Raw genomic sequence first — 20,827 nt, 5'->3', positions numbered from 1 at the left:
AAGGGAAACAAAAGCAAAAATAAATAATTGGGACTATTATCAAACTAAAAAGCTTTTGTGCAATGAAGGAAACCTGCAACAAAATGAAAAGGCAACCTACTGAATGAAAGAAGATATTTGCAAATGGTATATCCCATAAGGGGTTAATATCCAAAATATACAAAGAACCCATACAACTCAACACACACACAAACACACACAAACATCTGATCAAAAAATGGGCAGAGGACTTGAACAGACATTCCTCCGAAGCTGTACAGATGGCCAACAGACACATGAAAAGATGCTTAACATCACTAATCATCAGGAAAATGCAAATCAAAACCACAGTGAGATATCACCTTACCAGTCAGAATAACTGGTATCAAAAAGATAAGAAATAACAAGTGTTGTCAAGGATATGGAGAAAAGGAAACCCTGGTGCACTGCTGGCAGAAATGCAAATTGTTGTGGCCAGTATGGAAAACAGTATGGAGGTTCCTCAAAAAATTAAAAATAGAAACACAATATGACTCAGTAATTCCACTTCTGGGTGTTCACCCAAAGAAAACAAAAAACAGTAATTTGAAGAGAGACCTGCACCCCTATGTTTACTGCAGTATTATTTACAATATCTAAGATATGGAAGCAATAGATGAATGGATAAAGAATGGATATACATACACACACAATATGAGATATATATCTGTATATATATATACACATACACACATACATACATACACATGTATATACACACACACAATGGACTATCATTCAACCATAAAAAAGAATAAAATTTTGCCATTTGTGACAATATGGACGGACCTAAAAGGTATTATGCCAAGTGAAATAGGTCAGAGAAAGACAAATACCATATGATTTCATTTATATGTGGAATCTAAAAAAACAGCACAAATGAATAAAGAAAAAACCAGAACAAAACAGAAAAACAAAATAGAAATAGACTCATAAATACAGAGGACAAACTGGTTGTTGCCAGAGGGGTGGTGGGTGGAGGAATGGGTGAAATGGGTGAAGGCGGTTAAGAGGTACAAATTTCCAGTTATAAAATAAGTCACAGAGATGAAAAGTACAGCATAGGGAATATAGTCAATATTACTATAATAACATTATATGGTGACAGATGGTGACTACACATCGTGGTGAGCATTTTGTAATCTATATAGTTATTGAATCACTATGTTGTACACCTGAAACTAATCTCGTATATCAACTATATTTCAATAAAATTTTAAAAACCCTGGAAAGAGAGTCACAGAGGTGGAAATGGTCAAGTGTAATGCAAAAGAGAATGAACACATAGGAGAGCAAAGAAGCTGCTACAGGATCCCTTAGAAGAGCGGGCAATTAAACAATGAGCTAGGAAAAACAACAATCTCTGTACATAAAGTTCTTGTTATACTTAATAAAAAATCAGATCAGAACAGAATTCAGTACAATGACAAAACTGGAAAACCACCTCAAGTATCAAGTTATATCACTTTGTTTTTCTTTTCCTGCTAATTAACATGGTGTTAAGATCAGGTTACCCAATAGAGCTGTGCTGAAGAAAAGAAACAATTTTATTGAGAGGCAATTAGTAGAAGAATGTCCCTTTCACAAAGCAGCCATGTCATTTATACACAGTGTAAATATAGAGTCAACAAATGCAAAAATCCATTCTTAACCCACTGGAACCCAAATATGCTGATGTCTATGAGCTACACTGGACACTTTTGTTCATTCTGAGTGATCCAAACCTTTAGGAAATTTCTAAGTCCTTCTATGGAATAACAAGGACATATTCAGTCATAAATGGAAATTTCTCATAAAAATTAAGACATACTCTCTTAAGCTAAATGGGAAGAGGACCTTTTAGGGTATAACTCATTAAAAGTAGTTTAACAAAACCTTAATAGTGAAGAACAAGATGCCAGGGGGGCATTAGGCTGCACTAAATCTGCCAGGGAAATGGGATTAAACTAACCATATTTTGCCAGTGCAAAACTGTTTTTGACCACAAGGATTCCTAAAACAAAATCTTATTTCCAGAGTTAAGAATGGTACATTGGCAGCCAGAACAGGTGAACTTGTTCACTAAAAGCAAACACTACTTTGCCTTCTTGCTGGCGTTGGAGGATGAGTCATATATCCATCTCCCTTCCCCAGGTTTGCCATAAGAATACACACACACACACACACACACACACATTTTGCAAGTCTTGAGGGAACAAGTGACAACTCAAATGATTGTAAAAGCATGAAAAGGACTTCCCAAAGTAGCCGAGGTGGTAAGGCATTGGAATCTAAGAAGCTTACCGTCTTGCCTCTAGCTCCCTTGGGTCCAGTTTCTCCTGGACCCCCAGGGTCCCCAGTCTCACCCTAAATAAGTTCAGAAAAATACAATGGTAATTAAAATCAAAGAGCTATATCTCAATGTGTTTTTAAACTTATTCCAACATGAAGACATTTTTCATACACATTTTAATCTTCAACAGTCTTCTTTGAAGCGTCTGTCCTCTTTTCCCACCTCTCGCCTCTCCCTTCATTTTTATAGCTCTCTACACAGCACGCTGCAGCCTCACTGTTTGACTTTTGTCTCCCTCTCTCCAGCCACAACACAGCCTCCTCTGAGACATGAACACCACCCTTTATTTTGTCCCCTGATCCTATCACAGGACCTGGCATTTACTGAACTCAGTAAATGTTTCTAGTAAAAGTGAAGGCATTAGTAGAAGGCATCATTACTAATGTATTATTGGAAGGTGACTTATAATCACACTGGAAAAACTGAGCCAGGTGAAGAATTCAGGTTTTGGTTTTCCTTACATTTTACTTTCCTTTGAGCAAAGAAGAAAATACATATGATAGAGGAGAAGGAGTCCATGTGAGAAGAAGAAAAATAAGGATGATTTCTTCATTTACTTATGAATTTAAAAAGTAGAAATGAAATTTTTTAAAAAGCCTGCTTCTTTCTTCCCCCATTTTCCTCATAAAGGTTTCCTTTCTCTTTCTCTCTCTCTCTTTTTTTTAAGAGAGAGAGAACGTGTGCATGCAAGTGAGGAGGGGTGGGAGCAGAGGGAGAGAGAGAATCCCACACTGAGTGTGGAGCCTGATGCCGGGCTTGATCTCACAACCCCAAGATCATGACCTGAGCCAAGATCAAGACTTGGACGCCTAACTGATTGAGCCACCCAGGAGCCCCTGAAGCTTCTTTTTATTCATTTATAATTATTCTTCTATTGTCCTATGATACATTTCATAGCCTCAGGAGTATTTCTGATTGATCTCTGCTTAATACGAAGTACACAGTACCTTAGGTCCACTTTCTCCAGGAAATCCTTCTTGCCCCTATAATTGACAGTATGGAAAATTAATATACGCACACATCACCAAGGTAGGTTCGTGCTGACTTTAATCTTACCTGCTGCCTTATTTGGTTTTAGTATCTCTGAATCAAGAAAGGGCCAAAACAACTGAAAACAAAACTGTACAGCACAATTTGAGAAACTAGCTCCAATTCCTAAATTAAGCTATTTATACCAAAATATCATGACAACCTAGATAAATGGATAAATGTGCACATCTCAGGATTTATATAAATCAGCTCTCCTTCTACTGAAGGCATTTGACAGGATAGCTGGCTAGATGGCAAAATGTTTCTGAAACAGTCTTAACACATATTTCAGTGGAGACAGGTGAGAAGCCTAGAACCTAAACTTGATCATTGGTTTTCCAGTCCTCTGTTTACCTTACTTAGTCCACGGACTATTATTGAAGACATCTGACAATCTCCCCATTTGATGAAAAAAAAAGTTTATTTAAAATAAAGTTTAGTTTCTATTACAAGTAGTATCTCCTCAAACATATATAAAATACAAAAGAATAGAAAGAAGAAAAATCATCTAAAATCTCACTACCCAGAACCATTATAAATGTTTTATCATATTTTCTTTAAGCTCTTCAAAATGCATTTTTAGCACAATTGGGATAAATATTCTTGATTTTTTTTTATATCCTGATTTTTTACTTGATAGTGTCACATAATTTCTTTACATGATTGTAAACTCCATAAAAATTCATTTTAAAGAGTGGCTAATATTCTAGTGCTATAAGCTACTTAATATTTCCCTTTATCAGATACTGAGATTTTCAATTAATTCTCTATTCTAAAGAGAAATTTCACTGGAAATGTCTCATTCATTAGTAATTTCTTTTTTCAAAAAAAGTTTAGCTTTTTGGGGTTTGTTTATCCTTCCAGACGGCCTCTTGCATCATTCCTAGTGGGATTTCACTTGGAATTAAATCAATTCTTTATAATGTTTTAGACTTTCCAACAAGAATTTGGATGTCTTCATTTAGTGAAGTTTTATATTTCAGTCATTTTTTTGTCCTAGGTCTCAAACATTTTGCAGAAAGGATATTCTTAACTCTATTATGTTTTTTGTGGGTATTGTTATTATGGTTTCTAAGTGGTAATTGTTAGTATATAGGAATCACTGGTTTTGTAAATTTATCTATCTTACTTCCAGACACTTAAATATTCAAAATATAAAGTAATAATTCTGAAATGAAGTTAAAAGTTTTTATTTTTGAGTTATTGCTTGGCCCAATGCATTTAGAAAAACCCTGTAAAACCTCTTACTAATGGTTAAACATATTAAGAAGAGAACAAACTTTGCAATGCCTCCCTAAGTAAACCTGAGCACAGAGCTGCTAAGATATATAAATGCACTGTTTGGCTGGAACAAGTCAGGCCCTGGCTGCACATCTTTGCAAAGGAACAGAAAATTATTTTCAAGTTTCAGTTGTTGCCTGCACCTTAAGCCATCAAATTGTTTTTTCTTTTACCACATCCTCCAAGGGATATCAACAAATAAATTATCAAAATCTACCTCTAAATGTCCAAGACTGCCCTAGTCACTGCCTTTTCTCCTCTTCAATATGGCAACAAAAAAAAAAGACCAGCAAACCCAAAACAAGCAACAAAAAATAAATGGAAATGCCCAGCTTCCAGTCATGTGTCTTACCTTTGCTCCTTTACTTCCAATGCTACCATAACCTGGGTTGCCGTCACCACCCTGTAAACAAAGGCATTAATTACAAATATCCCAGACTACAAATTGGAGACAGGCTTACTCACACAAGAACAAAACACCCAGTTTTTTGGTTTGATTAGGAGAAAGTAGGAAGCAGGATTCTCACTCTGGGGCTGGCCACTAACATTTGGTGCTAATGGTACTAAAGGCATCTCTCAGTGACAGATATCGACAGTGCACTGTCCCTGAGGCTCACTTGTATCATCTGTAAAATGGGACTAAAAATTATCACTACTCATGGTATTATTATGAAGACGGAATGGGAAAATTTCAGGCATACAGTAATCTCAATAAAAAGAGGCAGTAGTGTTAGCTCTTCTGTTTGACGCCTGTATTTTAATACCTTAGCTCTAATCCATTTTCAGTTTTCTAGATGAGAATAAGACCTCCTAAATGCAGTGGCTACTGTCGGACCCTGGCAGAAGGTCTTTGTGAGAAGTCCTGAGCACTGGGGGAGTGTGGGCTGGGTTTCTGATGAATACGTTCTGATGGGAGGAAAGAATGGAAGAAGGGTTATGGGGATGCTAAAGACAAGTTTTGTCCAATTTATCATTTGGCTTCAAAAGCATCCCCGTCAGGATGTTTTGTACCTGGGAAATTTGGCCAAGGAACTAATCCAAGTTGAGGATAATATCCCAATTTCCAGAAAGCTATCAGGCTAGACTGGGGTGGTATCTTTAATGCACATGGGATATCTGTTGAACTAAAAGATTCCAAGGGCCAGCTCAAAAGTAGTGATCCAATACAAACCGGCAAGCCTCGAGGACCCAGGAGGCCAATAGCTCCTTTTTCTCCCAAATCTCCAGGTTCTCCCTGTCAAACAGAACAATGAAACATATCCTCATTAGTTTGTTATTGTTGCTTTTTTTCTTTTGTAAAGGAAACTGAAAGTGATGGTACTAAGACAACAGTTAGTTATACAACTGCATCCATGTGTATCACACACAGTGACAATACATTTGTCGTCAGGACTGCGAGTTGTATGAGTAGTGTAAGGAACTGCTGTTGTTGGCCAGTGAGGTCTCCTCCATTGATGACTGAAGCCCCAGCAAGTCTGATGCATTGTTTAGTGCAAGCTGCCATCTTGGCAGCTCAGTGCCATGAACCACACCCTTGGAAATGTCTTCACATGAGTCAAAGAGGAAGCTCTGTACTGTTTAAAAAAATTAACAAAACGGTTTCCAAGATGATCCGATCAAATCATCTGGCTGCCACAAAAACAACAGACTTACTAATCTAGTTTGAAATGCTAATCAAGATAACCAAGGTAGCACGACATCCATGGCAATAGTTTCTGACTTCTGACTAATAGAACATCTACCGTGGGTTATAAATCAATCTCAGTATTATGTTGAGTCAAAGCCAGCTACCTGGGAAATTTAAAGTTAACACAGCTTTAGAGAAGAAGGTTAACTCCTTAAAAAAAAAAAAAAAAAAACCTTAAAATTTTAGATTTATAGAAATTTTAAAGTAGTACAGAGTTCCTATACACTCAATATCTAGCTTCCCCTATTGTTAACATTGTATTAGTTACATTAGTAGGGCACATTTATCACAAGGCATACATGAATATTGATTCATTATTATTATATTATTACTATTTTTTAAGGATTTTATTTATTTATTTGAGAGAGAGAATGAGACAGAGAGAGAGAGATCATGAGAGGGGGGAGGGTCAGAAGCAGACTCCCTGCTGAGCAGGGAGCCCAATGCGGGACTCCAGGATCATGACCTGAGCCGAAGGCAGTCGCTTAACCAACTGAGCCACCCAGGCGCCCTTGATTCATTATTATTAACTAAAGCTCATACTTTATTCAGATTTTTTTTTTTAAGTTTTTATCTAATATCCCTTTTCTGTTCCAGGGTCCTATCCAGGATACCATATCATGTCTCCTTAAGCCCTTTTAGACTGTGACACAGTTTATCAGATTTTCCTTGTTTTTGATGACCTTGACAGTTGTGAGGAGTACCGCTCAGATATTCTGTAAGATGTCCCTCGTTTGGAGTTTTTCTCATGATTAAGTTGGGTTTTATGGGTTTTGGGGGTAAAGACCACAGAGGTAAAGTGCCATTCTCAGCACATATCAAGAGAACATACTATCAACATGGCTATCATTTTTGATGTTAACCTTGACCATTTGGCTGAGGTAGTGTTGGTCAAGTTTCTCCACTGTCTAGTTATTCCCCCCCGCCCTTCCCATAATGTACTCTTTGGAAGAAGGAGTGTGGAAGTGTGTGCAGCCCATATTTAAGGAGTGGGAGTCTTAACTCATTTTTAAGGATAGAAGGCCAACCCAGTTAAGTGTGAAAAGTGCAAATGGACAAATGTCCACCAGCATTGAACTCTGAGAGTAAAATAGAATAGGGTTCCATGGACGGGAAGCAGAAGATCACCTTCCCTGGTATCTTTCTTTCAGGGTAGTGGCTCTCAAAGTATGCTCTGGAGGCCACCTGCCTCATGATTACCTCAGGTCCACACGAAAACAAAATTCCTGGCCCCCACTGGTATAGAATCTGGTAATGGAGCCCAAGAATACGCCTTCTTAAAATAAGCTTCTCAGCTGAATCTTATACACAGTGAAATTTGAGAACATCTGCTTTAAGGTAGGGAAATAAGGGAAGCCATATGGCATGTCCAGGGTCACTTTGTTATTGGTACAGCCAGGCACTGAGCTCAGGATTAATTGCTGAGTTGCTTGCCTTCCTGGGAACTTGAGCTTATTGGAATAAGGTAGGAATAAGTGTTTGGGGGCTCATCTCAGTTAACAATGAATCTCGAGGACTCAATCTATCTTGGGACTTTCCAAAGGATTTGGGCTTGCTTTGAGGGTACTTATTTCCAAATTCTTGCCCCTTCCCCTTTAAAAGTCCCTCTTATTAATAATGATCTTTTTTTTTTTAAAGATTTTATTTATTTATTTGACAGAGAGAGACACAGCAAGAGAGGGAACACAAGCAGTGAGAGTAGGAGAGGGAGAAGCAGGCTTCCTGCTAAGCAGGGAGCCCGATGCAGGGCTCGATCTCAGGACCGGGAGATGACGACCTGAGCCGAAGGTAGATGCTTAACGACTGAGCCACCCAGGCGCCCTATTAATAATGATCTTTTTGGCACAACTACCCTGCTCCTATCTATCTCCTTCTATACTCTCACCTATAATTGGCCCTAGGAGCCCTCCATTCCGGCCTACCTCTCTCCTGATTCCTTCTGTCACACCCTTTGGAGTGCTTTCATTTCATAAGCAAACCTTCTCTATGCATCCATGAAATCTGCACACAGACATACATCCTTCCCCACTATAAGATAAATTTGGTTCTCATCAGTGACACCACTTCTCCTGCAGCCTTCTTGAGGACAAGAAGGCAGTAACTGCCTCTGTTCCAAACTTTCCTTTTCAGACTACTATTGCTAAAGAGCATGCTCTAGGAATCCTTTCTTGTTGGAGTTGATTATCCCTGTTTTCCATGTATCTCATTTCACCCTCCAGTCAATGGTCCTTGCAACTCAACTGTAGGCCTCCATCATTTCAGTCCTTCTTAGCGGATCTTCATTACAAAGCTAGCCCCTCTTCTCATGCCCTCATTCTCATCATCCGTGTCAAGAAGTTTCTCCATTAATTATCTACTCTGACATCTTCAAACTTCTTCTTTCTGTTTTTGTCTTCTCTGCTCAGACACATACTATACAGTCCCTCCTATCATTGAAAACAAATACCCAGCTTCAATCTGCCCTAGACTGGTAGTTAATGTCCTCCCCAAGCCTAGCTTCTTCAAAGAGTAGTTTATAGTCCTGAATCCATTTCTTGCTCACCAACACATTATTTAGTCCTTTGTAGGCTGTCTTCCTTTCTTTCTTTCCCTCTCAAATGCTACATTTTTGAAAATATTCTTTGAAGCATCTTAGCCACCAGAGGCAATGGCTTCTTCATTCCCCCTCCCTTATCTGTTCTGCACCAGCTGATACATTTGACCTCTCATTCCTCAACTCTTCTCAGCATCCAGTATGTATTTCTTTCTTTCCCCTCTTTTCTGATAATTCACTGTCTCCTCTTACCCTTCTTACAAATAGACACCACCAAGAATCTTTTTAAAACTCCAAATGCCTCTGAAACTGCATCTCCAACCAGCCCTAACCTCTTTCCTCTATTCCCCAAAACAAGTGGTTCCCTTCATTCCAACACCACTCTTTCTCATGACTTTCCTACTTCTGGGATGGTACTATGGCGCGAGCCAAGCTACTCATGCTGTTTGACAAGGTCCAAGTATGCGGGATGATCCTGAAAACAGGAGACTCCACAGCTGGCTCCTGCTATTCTCTTTCATTTTGTTTATGGCAATCTTTATAATTGTGGGAATATTTCTGGGGTTCCATGATAAAGTGACTACTCATCTTAAGTTACGCCTATCTAAGCAATCATAATGAAACTAATTCCACGAAGAATTAGTTTCTATAGAACAAAATAACAAGACGGTCACGCTCTGCCTAGCACCTTTCCCTTTGCGTACTGTTTTTTAGTTTTAGCGAAAGCCAATAAGCGGAAATCAATAAAGGTCATGTTAATCATTACAAAGGAAAAATGAAAGAAGGCTATGGCTGTAATCCAGAAAATGATCTAAGATTTGGAAAAACAAAAGTATCCTAACATATAAATAAAGTTCTTCCGAGGCTGTCAGGAGGAGATGCTTGCAACCTGATCCTGTGTCTGTGTCTCCTCGTTCGCCGACGCCGTCCTTTCCTACGAGAGACCCACCCCGGCTGGAGCTGGACTCCGGCAGTACTACACTCATGCCAGAAGTCCACCAGTCATGTAGCCCTCTTCTCTCTACCTTAGTTCCCTACTAGAAGAGTCCTCCAGAATCATCATGAGCCCCTCCTATGCTCACCCTGTTAAGTCATCCATTTGCTGCTTGTCTTGGAGACTGTTAGAACATACCCACTTGTCTCCTAGCTGCCAATCCCTCAGTCTTCAAAATATCTCTACACTGAGTAGCATATTCAAAATCCTCCCAAGTCTGGCTGTGTTCAGACACTCCATTAAAAACATTGTAAACAGCACTGTACTGGGCTACTTAATAAAGCGAGTGACCACAGACATTTTTTATGTGCCTATGAGAGGATCATTTTTTTTCCCCCAAATACCCACACCCAGGATTTTCCAACCCTGTGCTTTCCTTCGCATAATTTCTTCTCTCTGAAATCCTCCATGCCTCCTCTCTGCTTGCCAAAGTCTTTTTATCTTCTAGGGTCTGCTGCAAGTCTGGATCCTCTATGATGTTTCTTTCCCCAGTCCAGAAATACTTCACTAATACTATATTTAAACCTCCATTCTCAGACCCATATCCTGGTCTACTTTATGTTATAGATTATTGTCTTGAAAATATTCTTAATTCTGTGGGGATTGATTCCATGTCATATCTATTATACGATCCAGAAATTCTTTCATTAAGCAAATATTTACTAAGCAATTATGTGCCAGGAACCCTTCAAAGTACTAGGGATGCATCAGTGAGCAAACAGTCAAAGATCTCTACTCTCCTGAAGCGGAGTTTCTAATCCAACAGAATACCAGTAGAGTGAATTTGTTTTAAAAGGTGTTCAGCAAAGGTTTGTATTCATGGAGGAAACAAAGAAGAAAAGAAGAGAGGAGGGGAGGGAAGAAGAGAGGGGCAAAGGAAGGCCTGCCCCAGAACAGTCTTCTTTCCCTGAGGTCCCCCTGGCTAAGATTGGGTGTAGCCCCTCATGAAATTATGCTGAGCTGGAATCCTTGACCTCATTGTGGTCCACACCCACATCCTTAGATGTTGCTGGCTCTGTAAGAATCAACCCAGGGGTAGGGGCAATAAGACGTTCTCCTTTGTGTTGAAAGGGCTCTGGCTAACACAACCAGACACACTTACTTTGAGGAGAAAACCTTAACTTTGGTGGGCTTAAAGAATGTGACCTACTTTATTTCCTTGGCTTCCCAAATGGCCTGGACTCCCTGCTTCTCCTCCTGGTCCTGGAGGCCCCTGAAACAAAACAAGGATTGCAAATATAGCAGAACATAAAGCAACTTTCCCCTAAAGCCTTTGTGTCTCTTCTAAGAGGAAAATGAACCACAGATGGGAAAAGAGTTATGGCTTTATTGATTTCTGCTCTGGAAAAAAGTATCACAGCTGTCAAATAAAAACTAGTAAATGAAAGAAAATTAATAAAGTAATTCATGCCAGATGTGGCCTAAATGATCATGCTTTCTTGTGAATCTTCTTTTCCAAAGAGATTTTACATTCTCACTGTTTTGCTTTTACAGGAGATATTGCTAAAATGTCTGTCTAACATTTAAAGAAGGCATTCCAAGTGACATTTGCCTTTAACTGTATTCTGTCTGGTTCCTTGCTTTCGTAGAAAGCATTTTTTAAGGTAAACTTATATTTATTTGCAAATAATACAATTTGTTCAATAGAAAGCTCAAGAAACATCACCAAAATAATTAGCATTAATAACAAGATATGTTCAGGTGTACCAGATAAATATTCTGAAATAGTTTTCTCTTTCCTACTGATAAGTTAGAAAAGTAAATGTACATAAATTCCCATTTACCATTAGAAGAAAAACACCTGTGAATATGTAGAATTTAATAAGAAAGATACAAGACCTATATAAAGAAAGCTTTAAGATCTTACTGAAGAATATAACAAAAGTTAAACAGAGGAATAAACATACCACACATCTATATGGAAAATCTATTTGATATATTAGAAGTCTCTTTAATGTTCTAGAAAGCATGTCTTATTGGGATAGCTTTAGAGCTGAACATTTAAAAATCCCAATTCAGAGACAGCCCAACCGCTTCCCTATGTTATCAACACTCGGGATCAGATTTTTCCTTCTGTTGCCATATCCAAACATATGCCATCCAAACATATGGCAACAGAAATCTCCTTTGGTTAAAATATTTACATAGGTACTTGTAAATAATCCCAGCACTACTGAATTTAAATCATTTTCAGATTTTTTTTTGGCCATGATTACTGTAATTAAAAAATAAATAAATAAACCAAATCTGTGTAGTAAGCATGATACTTAGCAAATTTTATTCAGAAAAAAATTATGACATTAGCCTTTTTATCTTTAAAAAATTAAAAATGTAGTAAGTTGGACATAAAAATTTCCTAATAGGAAAGACTGTTGAACAGTATATTGGTCACTTAGGGAAGATAATAATGATCTTTCTACAACCTTCCACTTTTTTTCCTCTCCCTTCTTTATCTCAAAAGAAGAATCTCAATTTCTTCACCTTCCATAGCTCTCAACCCTTTCCCTTCAAACTCTCACTTCCACCAGTGCATGGGGCTAGCTCCCATGACCTTCAAATTCAATCCAATTAGACTCTTTTCTGTTCTCACCTTATTTGAGTTTGATCATGTATTCTTTGAAACTTTTCCATTAATTTCTCTAACACCATGGACTTCCTGGTCCCTCTCTGGTCTCTTCTCCATTTGCCTCTTAAATTTCCATGTACTCTGAGGCTCTAACCTTGGACCTTATTTTTTCACTTAATTCCTTCTTCCTGACACCCCTATAGATTCACATACCACTTTACAAAATAACTCCTAAATAGATGGATCTCCTGCCCAAACCACTCAACTAAATGCCAGACTCATATATTAAAATGTCTATTGGATATCCCATAGGAACTGATTACCAAAGATAATTATATTTACTGTAAGTCATGCTTAGTTTCATATTCTCTTTATTAAGGAGTGGTGTCACCCCTTTCCTCCCTGAAACCTAAGCTGGAAACATAGGAATCATCCTATCCCCTCCCTTAGCTCATCTCTCAAAACCTATCAGTTACAAGTCCTTCAGATTCTATTTCCTTTCTGTACCCATCTCTCTTCCACTATCACCTACCTTCTCTCTTCCATTCATATTGCTATCACCTACCTCCAGGCCTTCCTGCTTTCTGTCTAAATTCCTGGATTCCCTGACTGTAGCCTGGTCTCTCTCAAATCTATTATTCTCTCCTTTTCCCTTTTGATTTAAAATGTCTGGTTGATGCTCCCACTTTTTATGAAATTCTGAATTCTGAGTAGCTTTCAGAATAAAGTTGATGGTCTTTATTTATTAATATATAAAATCCCTCAAAATGTTGGTATTGCAGGTCTCCATAGTCATCTGGGACTACTTCAATCACTGTATGTTTATGCTCAAACCATCTGAAGTCACCAAATACTTCTTGTTGTCTTAGGTCTTCACACTTGTGCAAGTTCTTCCCTTAGTTGGTCCATTTTTCTGTCTGGAGGGAGATACAATCTTCCTCTTGTGAAAATCTTACTTTTAGCATCACTGTTTCAAGAATATCCGAACCCCCTGGCTCTACTGGGTCTCACAACTGTCCCACAGATTCCTCTACTCTGTATGTAATTGTTCATTTCTTTCTTTCTCTCATCTTCTAGAAACTATCCTTGAAGGAAGGGGCATGCCCACTTGGCTTCCTATCTCTGGAATTTAGTAAATATCTAGAACCCATCAATCCACCCATCCATTCATCTAGCTATCCACACACCTATCCAGGAATAGCCCCCAAGAAGGATGAAATGATGTGTTTAATTTGATTTTCCATATATTTTTTCTGTACTTCACAGAAGGATAAAGTAGAAAGATTTCAACTGTCCTTGACAATAAGGGGCAAATTGGAAATCTTGCCTAGGAGCTCACTTTCTGGGCTTCCTTCAGACATAATGAACTCTGAGATGAAGGAGATTTCGGGGAGATTACCTTATGTGTAGTCACTTCAAGCACACACAACACAATGAGAGATTATCCTATTTGAAAGCCCTCCAAAATGGAAGATTTCTTGGATGGATGGATGCATACATGCAGACAGGGCATGGTCATCAGAACATCAGAAAACCTGATTCTATTTCCTGTGTAGGACCACACAAAATACCAGACTGGTGTTTGTGACTCCTTGAATGGGCCTCAAGCTTCAGTGAATTGTTATCCGGATATATTAACTACTCCAATACCACTGGTTGTACAGGGGACCATATATTTAAAGGAAAGATGAAAAACTCCCTGCCACCCCAAGATATCAAAGAGTCAAAAAATTGCTTTGATTTGAGGGCAAGAGCATCTATGGAATATAAACAGAAGATTACGGCATTTAAAGGAAAAGGGCACCAGCTAGAGGTGAAATCTTTATTGGCTTTGTTGTAATGGCAGCCTTTTATTGAGCATTTATTTTGTGCAAAGCACTATGCTAAGAAGTATATATTGACACTATACAGACTTTCTCAATCACAATGAGATACATATTATCGACACCGTTGTTTACCAATAAAAATCAGATTGTCAAAGCATTTAACTCCAAATCACCATTAATAGGAGGGTAAGATGGGAACCAAACCTGATTCTGACTCTACACTGAACTCCTGGCCACTCTGCCTGCTGTTTTGAGGCCTGTATCTGGGACAGGATTCCCAAACTCTACTAATCATGCACCACCTGAGACTGGAGTTTTAAAAATGTGAATCTCCAAACTTGATGCAGGAGGCTGGGGCCAGATCTACCCTCCACTCTCGGGATTTGGGCTGGGGGTCTTTTGCTCATGTTTAGACTCTGCCACAGAGTCTTCTGCAATCACAACTGCTTAATACAAGTGTTAAGTGATGATAGAAAGGAGATGTTTAGAGTTTAAATGGTTTTTTTTTTTAATGTTTTTTATTTTTTTAATTTTTTTGGAAGATTTTATTTATTTGAGAGAGAATGAGATAGAAAGAGAGCATGAGAGGGGGGAGGGTCAGAGGGAGAAGCAGACTCCCTGCCGAGCAGGGAGTCCGGTGCGGGACTCGATCCCGGAACTCCAGGATCATGACCTGAGCCGAAGGCAGTCGCTTAACCAACTGAGCCACCCAGGCGTCCCTAGAGTTTAAATGTTTTTAAAAACTGTCCTTAGATAGCATCTTATCAGAAAGGATCACAGTAGGAGTTTGGGATTAATGACTGGAGCAGTGCCAAGGACACTTCGACTTTGGATGGAATATGGCTGGGGAGGTGCAAGAGGTTCAGGTTCTTCTCGTGTTTAAAAGGAATCCTGTCACTTATTTTCATGGGGGTAAAACCCTGCCTACACTGACAATCAGTAAATTGTCAGGCTGGGCTGGAGCCACCCAAGGAGATTAAACGCTCAGCATCTTTAGGAGTCAGATATGAGCTAATTCTGAGAAAATAAAAGTCAAGACGCCAGCAAGGGGTGGGCTAATGCAAGAACAAACCCCAAGATACCTGAGATGTTGATCTTGACAGTGCTAGTCTAAGACACAGCCTCTAACCTCAACTTCTAATCCATCATGCATCCTATACTCCATCCATGTTGAACCACTTATGGTTCCCCAAACTCACTTTGATATCTCTTTTTAGAATACCTGGATCCTTTTCCCAGATGCCTGCCTCTCCGGAGCTTGGTCACCTGGAAAACACCTCCTTATCCTGCAAAAGCTAAAACATTCTTCTCCTGCTCTAATGCCATCCTTGCTCCCACAACTCTACCCTGGGTGTAATTCCGTTTGGGCATTTAGTACATCACATCTCAACTATTTGTTTGCGTTGGTGTCCTTTATGAGATTGGGAGCATGTCCTTTTTTTTCTTTAAGATATGTTATTTATTTGAGAGGGAGAGAGAGAGCGAGTGTGCGTGTAAAAGCAGGGGGAGGGAGAAGCAGACTTCCCACTGTGCAGGGAGCCCAATGACGACGCCAACACTGGGGCTGGATCCCAGGATGCTGGGATCATGACCTGAGCTGAAGGCAGAAGCTTAACAGACTGAGCCACCCAAGTGCCTCGGGAGCAGTCCTTTTATCCTACTATAGGATCCTACTATATATCCTACTATATAGGACCTACACACAGGAAGCACTCAGCAAATATTTGAGTAAAAGGAATGGTTGGTGGATCATCCAACCTAGATTAGGCAGAATGATGAAATCCAATCATTGCAGTTCAGATTACATATTGTTATATTGTTATTATTATCATGGCCTTCCTTGGATTAGAGACTCTCATGCTTTGGGCATAAAATGTCCCTGCTAAACTAAGTAATACTGATGCAATATAGTAGTAATAAACACTTACATAGTGCTTACTATATTGCAGGCACTGTTCTAAGAACCTACCTATATTAAACCATTTAATTTTCACCTGATGAGGTAGCTCCTATTATCATCCTTATTTTACAGCAGAGAAAATTGAGGCACAGAGAGGTTAAATAAATTACCCAAGACCACACAGCTAGGAAGGTACAAACCTTGCAATCAAACCCAGGCAGCCTGGTTTTAGGCACTATGCCCTTGACCACTATATTATGCTTTGTAAAGATGACAACAGAAATTCTACTTTGCGTCCCAAATTTGCATGGAATAATTCCAACATTTCTTGATATTGCATGTGACATTAGTGATTATTTCACTAAAAACAACTAAGAATAATTCCAGCACTAACTTGAATTAGTATGTATGTCTGATTTTCCATTCCTTTTCTAGGCATGATGATATTAGTGCAGTACCCTAGGGTAAACCAAACAAGAAGGGAACAAAAGAAGGTATAAAAGAATATGCCATTCTTTTCAAAGTTATACCTTCTTTTTCACTGTGCCATGGACTATATTTCTTTCATGTCATAGCCATATACTTGGTTGGATTAGCACATTTTGATTTATGCAGAATGCCCCAACACTGCATAAATTAATAGGCCTTCAGAACACTGTCAACAGAAATCACATGCCTTTTTCTAAATGTATAGCCTAAGAAAAAATTGAAGTCCTCAATTAAAAAACAATCCTGTGAGGCGTGCCTGGTGGCTCAGTTGGTTAAGCATCTGACTCTTGATATCAGCTCAGGTCTTCATCTCAGGGTTGTGAGTTCAAGCCCCATGATGGGCTCCATGCTGGGCATGAGCTTACTTAAACAAAATGAAACAAAAACACTCCTGTTATTTCACCTAAGTGGCTGGTTCTTAAGCCTATGTCAGTAGATTTATAGAGCCAATAAAGAATAACGCTCTCTTATATATCTGATTGTGTTGGTCTCCCATGGTTTTCCTTTGGAAACAACAATTTTGAGATCCCATTCATCATGTCCTGAATATAGAAAATTCTACCTATCTTTGAACTAGCACTTTCACTGTGTTGACAAGGGTATTTCAAGAAAAGCAAGCAAAGAAAGAAAACCATGATTTCTAGCCAGATAAATAGAAGAGGGAGAGAGAAGTGGTGCCTTTTGACTAACGCTGGCAATGCCAAGAGGTTGAATGATTTATAACTATAACCAATCTTGCCAAAGCAAGATTAAAGGGGTCTCAGACAAGTACATTATAGGGCAAATGGAATAACTTATTTAACAGCCACTTGGATACAATTTTGGATTCTAGAAGAAGGGAATTACCAAGTTCTTTGGATTTCAACCCATCTACATCTCAATATTTTATATAAACAGATGAGATAATCACCTGATATGTTTCCCTTGGCATTTGCTGGGTTTGTTTGTTTTTTTTTTTTAATCCCAACTAGTGGTGCCAGCAAGTTTTTAATGATTCAAGGATGTGAATACAAAACCGTTACTTTTCATCAATTTAGTTCTACAATGAAATTTTTAAAGTTTTCATGCTGTTTGAAGGAGTACATTCATCAAACTGGGAACAAATATCCTCATGAGCAGTAATTAATATGCTTTAAAATATTGTATCATGAGATACAGGTTTATGCAAATAGCGTCTTAAATATTTTCACGATGAGCACATTCACTTAAGTGTTGGACCACTGCCTAATGGACACAAAGTAATGGATTCACTTTATCCCATAAGTCAAGTGCAAATCCCAATTGTGTCTCATTCATTCATTTACTAATTGATTCATTATATAAATAAATGTTGAGCTCTACTGTGTGGCAGCCCTGTTATTCTAGTCTCTGGGATATAGTATAAGCAAAACAAAGTTCTGACCCTCAGGGAGACAAAAAGCTAAACAAATATAGTAGCAATTAGGCAATGGCCAGATCATGTAGGGACCTGCTACTCAAAGTGTGGTCTGGGAATGAGCAGCATCAGTACTGCCTGGAAGCTCATTGGAAGTGTAGAACCTCAGGCCCCACCCCAGACCTACTGATCAGAATCAGCACTTTAACAAGTTGTCCTGGTGATTCTCAGGGACTTTGACGTTGGAGAAGCGATGTGGGAAAGTCAGTCCCAACACTGGGTGTGTCTATTAGAATTGCCTGGGAGAATTTAAAGTTACTGATACCCTGGCCTCACCTTCAGAGATTCTGATTTAAATGGTCTGGGGAGGATTCCAGGTGGTGGAGTGTTTTATAATCTTCCCAGGAGATTATCATGTGTAACTAGGTTGAGGAGCACTGAAGAAAGTTGTATTCTGGGTGCGATGGGAAGCCCCTGAGGAGATCAGGGGAGTGGCATGACCTGATTTCTACAGAGGAGAAATTCTTAACCTCACAGTGATGGTTGAGGTGTTGAGGCAAAGCGGACTAGAAGCTATCTTCCACCTGTGCGTCTGACAGAAAGACAGCCCACTCTGCAAGGTAGGGACCACAAGGTGATGTGGCCATCACATTGAACACTGAACTCAAAACTTTGCTGGTTCACAGGCAGTAAATACTCCTTCTGCAGAAAAGAAACTGCAAGGACATCCATATTAAAGCCAGGATCAGAGTCAGATGCAGTCACTTTCTCTCATTACATACCTGAGGACCTTTACTTCCCAGACCTCCTTTCTCGCCTTTCATACCAGTCTCTCCTCTGGGACCCTACATACAGAGCACACAGAGAATTAAAGCATTATTTTCTTTCTAAAAGAGAACACTTGAATATTAACTTGAATATTAAAGATGGACATGATAAGTCAGTCACATGGACATAAACTGGAAAGAGAACTCCATTCATGCCCTTGGCTCTGTCTTGATCTGTGAGTTGCCCTTCTGTGTGTGTATATAAGGGTCCAATTTGCAATTTAGGCAGTTGGGGGCATTTATAGTCGACTGAATAAATGCTGAACTGTTGAATTTTTCAGTATTGCTTTCTAATTATCCTAAGCATCTTTAGACTCCAAATGCATATATTTCTTATGTGATAAAGAAAATGATCCTTAATTACATAATCTGAAACTGAAATATTAAAATGAATTTTCTATTCAATAACCACACTGAAGACTTGTCATAAGATACAGCATGTGGTAAGATGAAATCTGGATATTTCTACTTCTAGTATATTATGTTGCCTATTAATTGTGGCCTCTGTATCTTAGGCAGAGAAACCTTCATGTTGTGTTTGGTTTTTCCATCTCCTTTTAAATTATGTCATGAAGAAAGTCTGTAAAGTGGAAGAAGGGATGTTGTCGTATTATTTGTTTAGCATGAAATAAAACCAGCCAATCCATTGAAATGCTTCCCCACAACCCCAGTGGCAAATATTTCTCACTTGAAGATAAGAAAAGTGAACCTTCCCCAGCTGGCAAGTAAAACAAAAAAAAAGCAGTCAAGCTCAAAAGAGATAGAGGTCCAAGGAGGCAGACTGTTTACTGTTCTGAAGTCTTGGTAAAAATGTGAACACAATTTCTTATCTGACATCTAAGGATATTTTGCCCAACTTCCATGCACCAAGCTGCCAATACATAATAGTTAATTTTTTCTTTAACTATGTGGATTAAAACTTTGAAAAATTATAGAAACTTTGCTTATCCTGCATGTGCCAAACAGCAAAATTATTTCTCAAGATTTCAAAACAAAGTTTGGAGAGAAAAAAATATGTTCTAAACTTTCTATAGTGTGACCTCCTTTCCTTCATCTTAGCATTTTCTAGGACTTCCTTTCCCTTCTCAGTATTATTCCAGGCTACGTTTTGCTCTTTCTGGCACACGCTTCTTTCCCTTCATGTGATCAGTGTAAGAGCCAACCATGGCTTATTCCTTGCAAAGGAAAATGTGCTGGAGGCAGCTCTCTGGGGAAGTGAGCAAGAAGGTAGGCTGAATGCCACACTATAGATCACCCCGCTGAAGACTTCAGCTGTATTTGGAACAATTCTTTCCTAGAGTAGAGCCAGTTTTTCTACCACACAGGCGTCCAGATATGGAACACTGAGTTCTTACTATACTACATTGACCAAAATTCATAGTTTTGAGGCTCAACATTTTCTTTGGCTTGAGGTCTCCCCTAGAATATCCTAGCTAGCTTCAACTCATTGCACGTCCCTGCATGTTCATTCCCTTTTCACCCCCTGATGAGACAAAACTTAGATAAAGGAGACCAAATTCTGGACAAGACTATGTTGCTTCCTTACTTTATTTCCTGAAAACACTTAACAAACATCTGTATTTCTGCAAAGAGGTTTGAGGGATTCCATCAAGACTCCAGATTCTTCTTTATGTTCTCAAACCCTGATTAGTTCTGATATGTACCTGAGGGCCCTTAAGTCCCCATGAGCCTTCAAGTCCATCTGGGCCTGGGATGCCTGTTTTCCCCTGTGGTGAGAGAATCAACCTGTTAGCATTGTTTCCTGAGAATTTTGTCTCCTTTATGTACAAGATTATATATTTTCAATCACAATGTCAGTGCAGGATCTTTGGCAAAAATATGAAAAATAAAGAAATAAAAATTTCTATAATCTCATCAAGCAGAGATAACCAGTTACTACGTTGGTATATTTGCTTTCAAATCTTTATACATGTGCACACTCACACACTCCTTTTTTTTTTTTTTTCCTG

At 38.8% G+C, this 20,827-nt stretch overlaps 1 protein-coding gene across 1 annotated transcript in view; it reads right to left on the bottom strand.

The window, feature by feature from the left end:
* Positions 1 to 20,827, bottom strand: part of COL6A6 (collagen type VI alpha 6 chain) — a 136,159-nt gene that overhangs the window by 42,685 nt on the left and 72,647 nt on the right. The window contains exons 22-28 of the mRNA XM_081796889.1: positions 20,522 to 20,584; positions 18,813 to 18,875; positions 11,025 to 11,087; positions 5,832 to 5,894; positions 5,013 to 5,063; positions 3,298 to 3,333; positions 2,302 to 2,364 (exon numbers count right to left, since the gene is read on the bottom strand). Of these exons, the coding sequence (XP_081653015.1) occupies positions 2,302 to 2,364; positions 3,298 to 3,333; positions 5,013 to 5,063; positions 5,832 to 5,894; positions 11,025 to 11,087; positions 18,813 to 18,875; positions 20,522 to 20,584 (402 nt within the window). The remainder of the gene's footprint in view (positions 1 to 2,301; positions 2,365 to 3,297; positions 3,334 to 5,012; positions 5,064 to 5,831; positions 5,895 to 11,024; positions 11,088 to 18,812; positions 18,876 to 20,521; positions 20,585 to 20,827) is intronic.

The sequence above is a fragment of the Leptonychotes weddellii genome, chromosome 1, assembly GCF_054177405.1.
Source record: "Leptonychotes weddellii isolate Sample4059 chromosome 1, ASM5417740v2, whole genome shotgun sequence".
NCBI lineage: Eukaryota > Metazoa > Chordata > Mammalia > Carnivora > Phocidae > Leptonychotes > Leptonychotes weddellii.
This window is presented reverse-complemented; position numbering and strand designations above follow the sequence as displayed.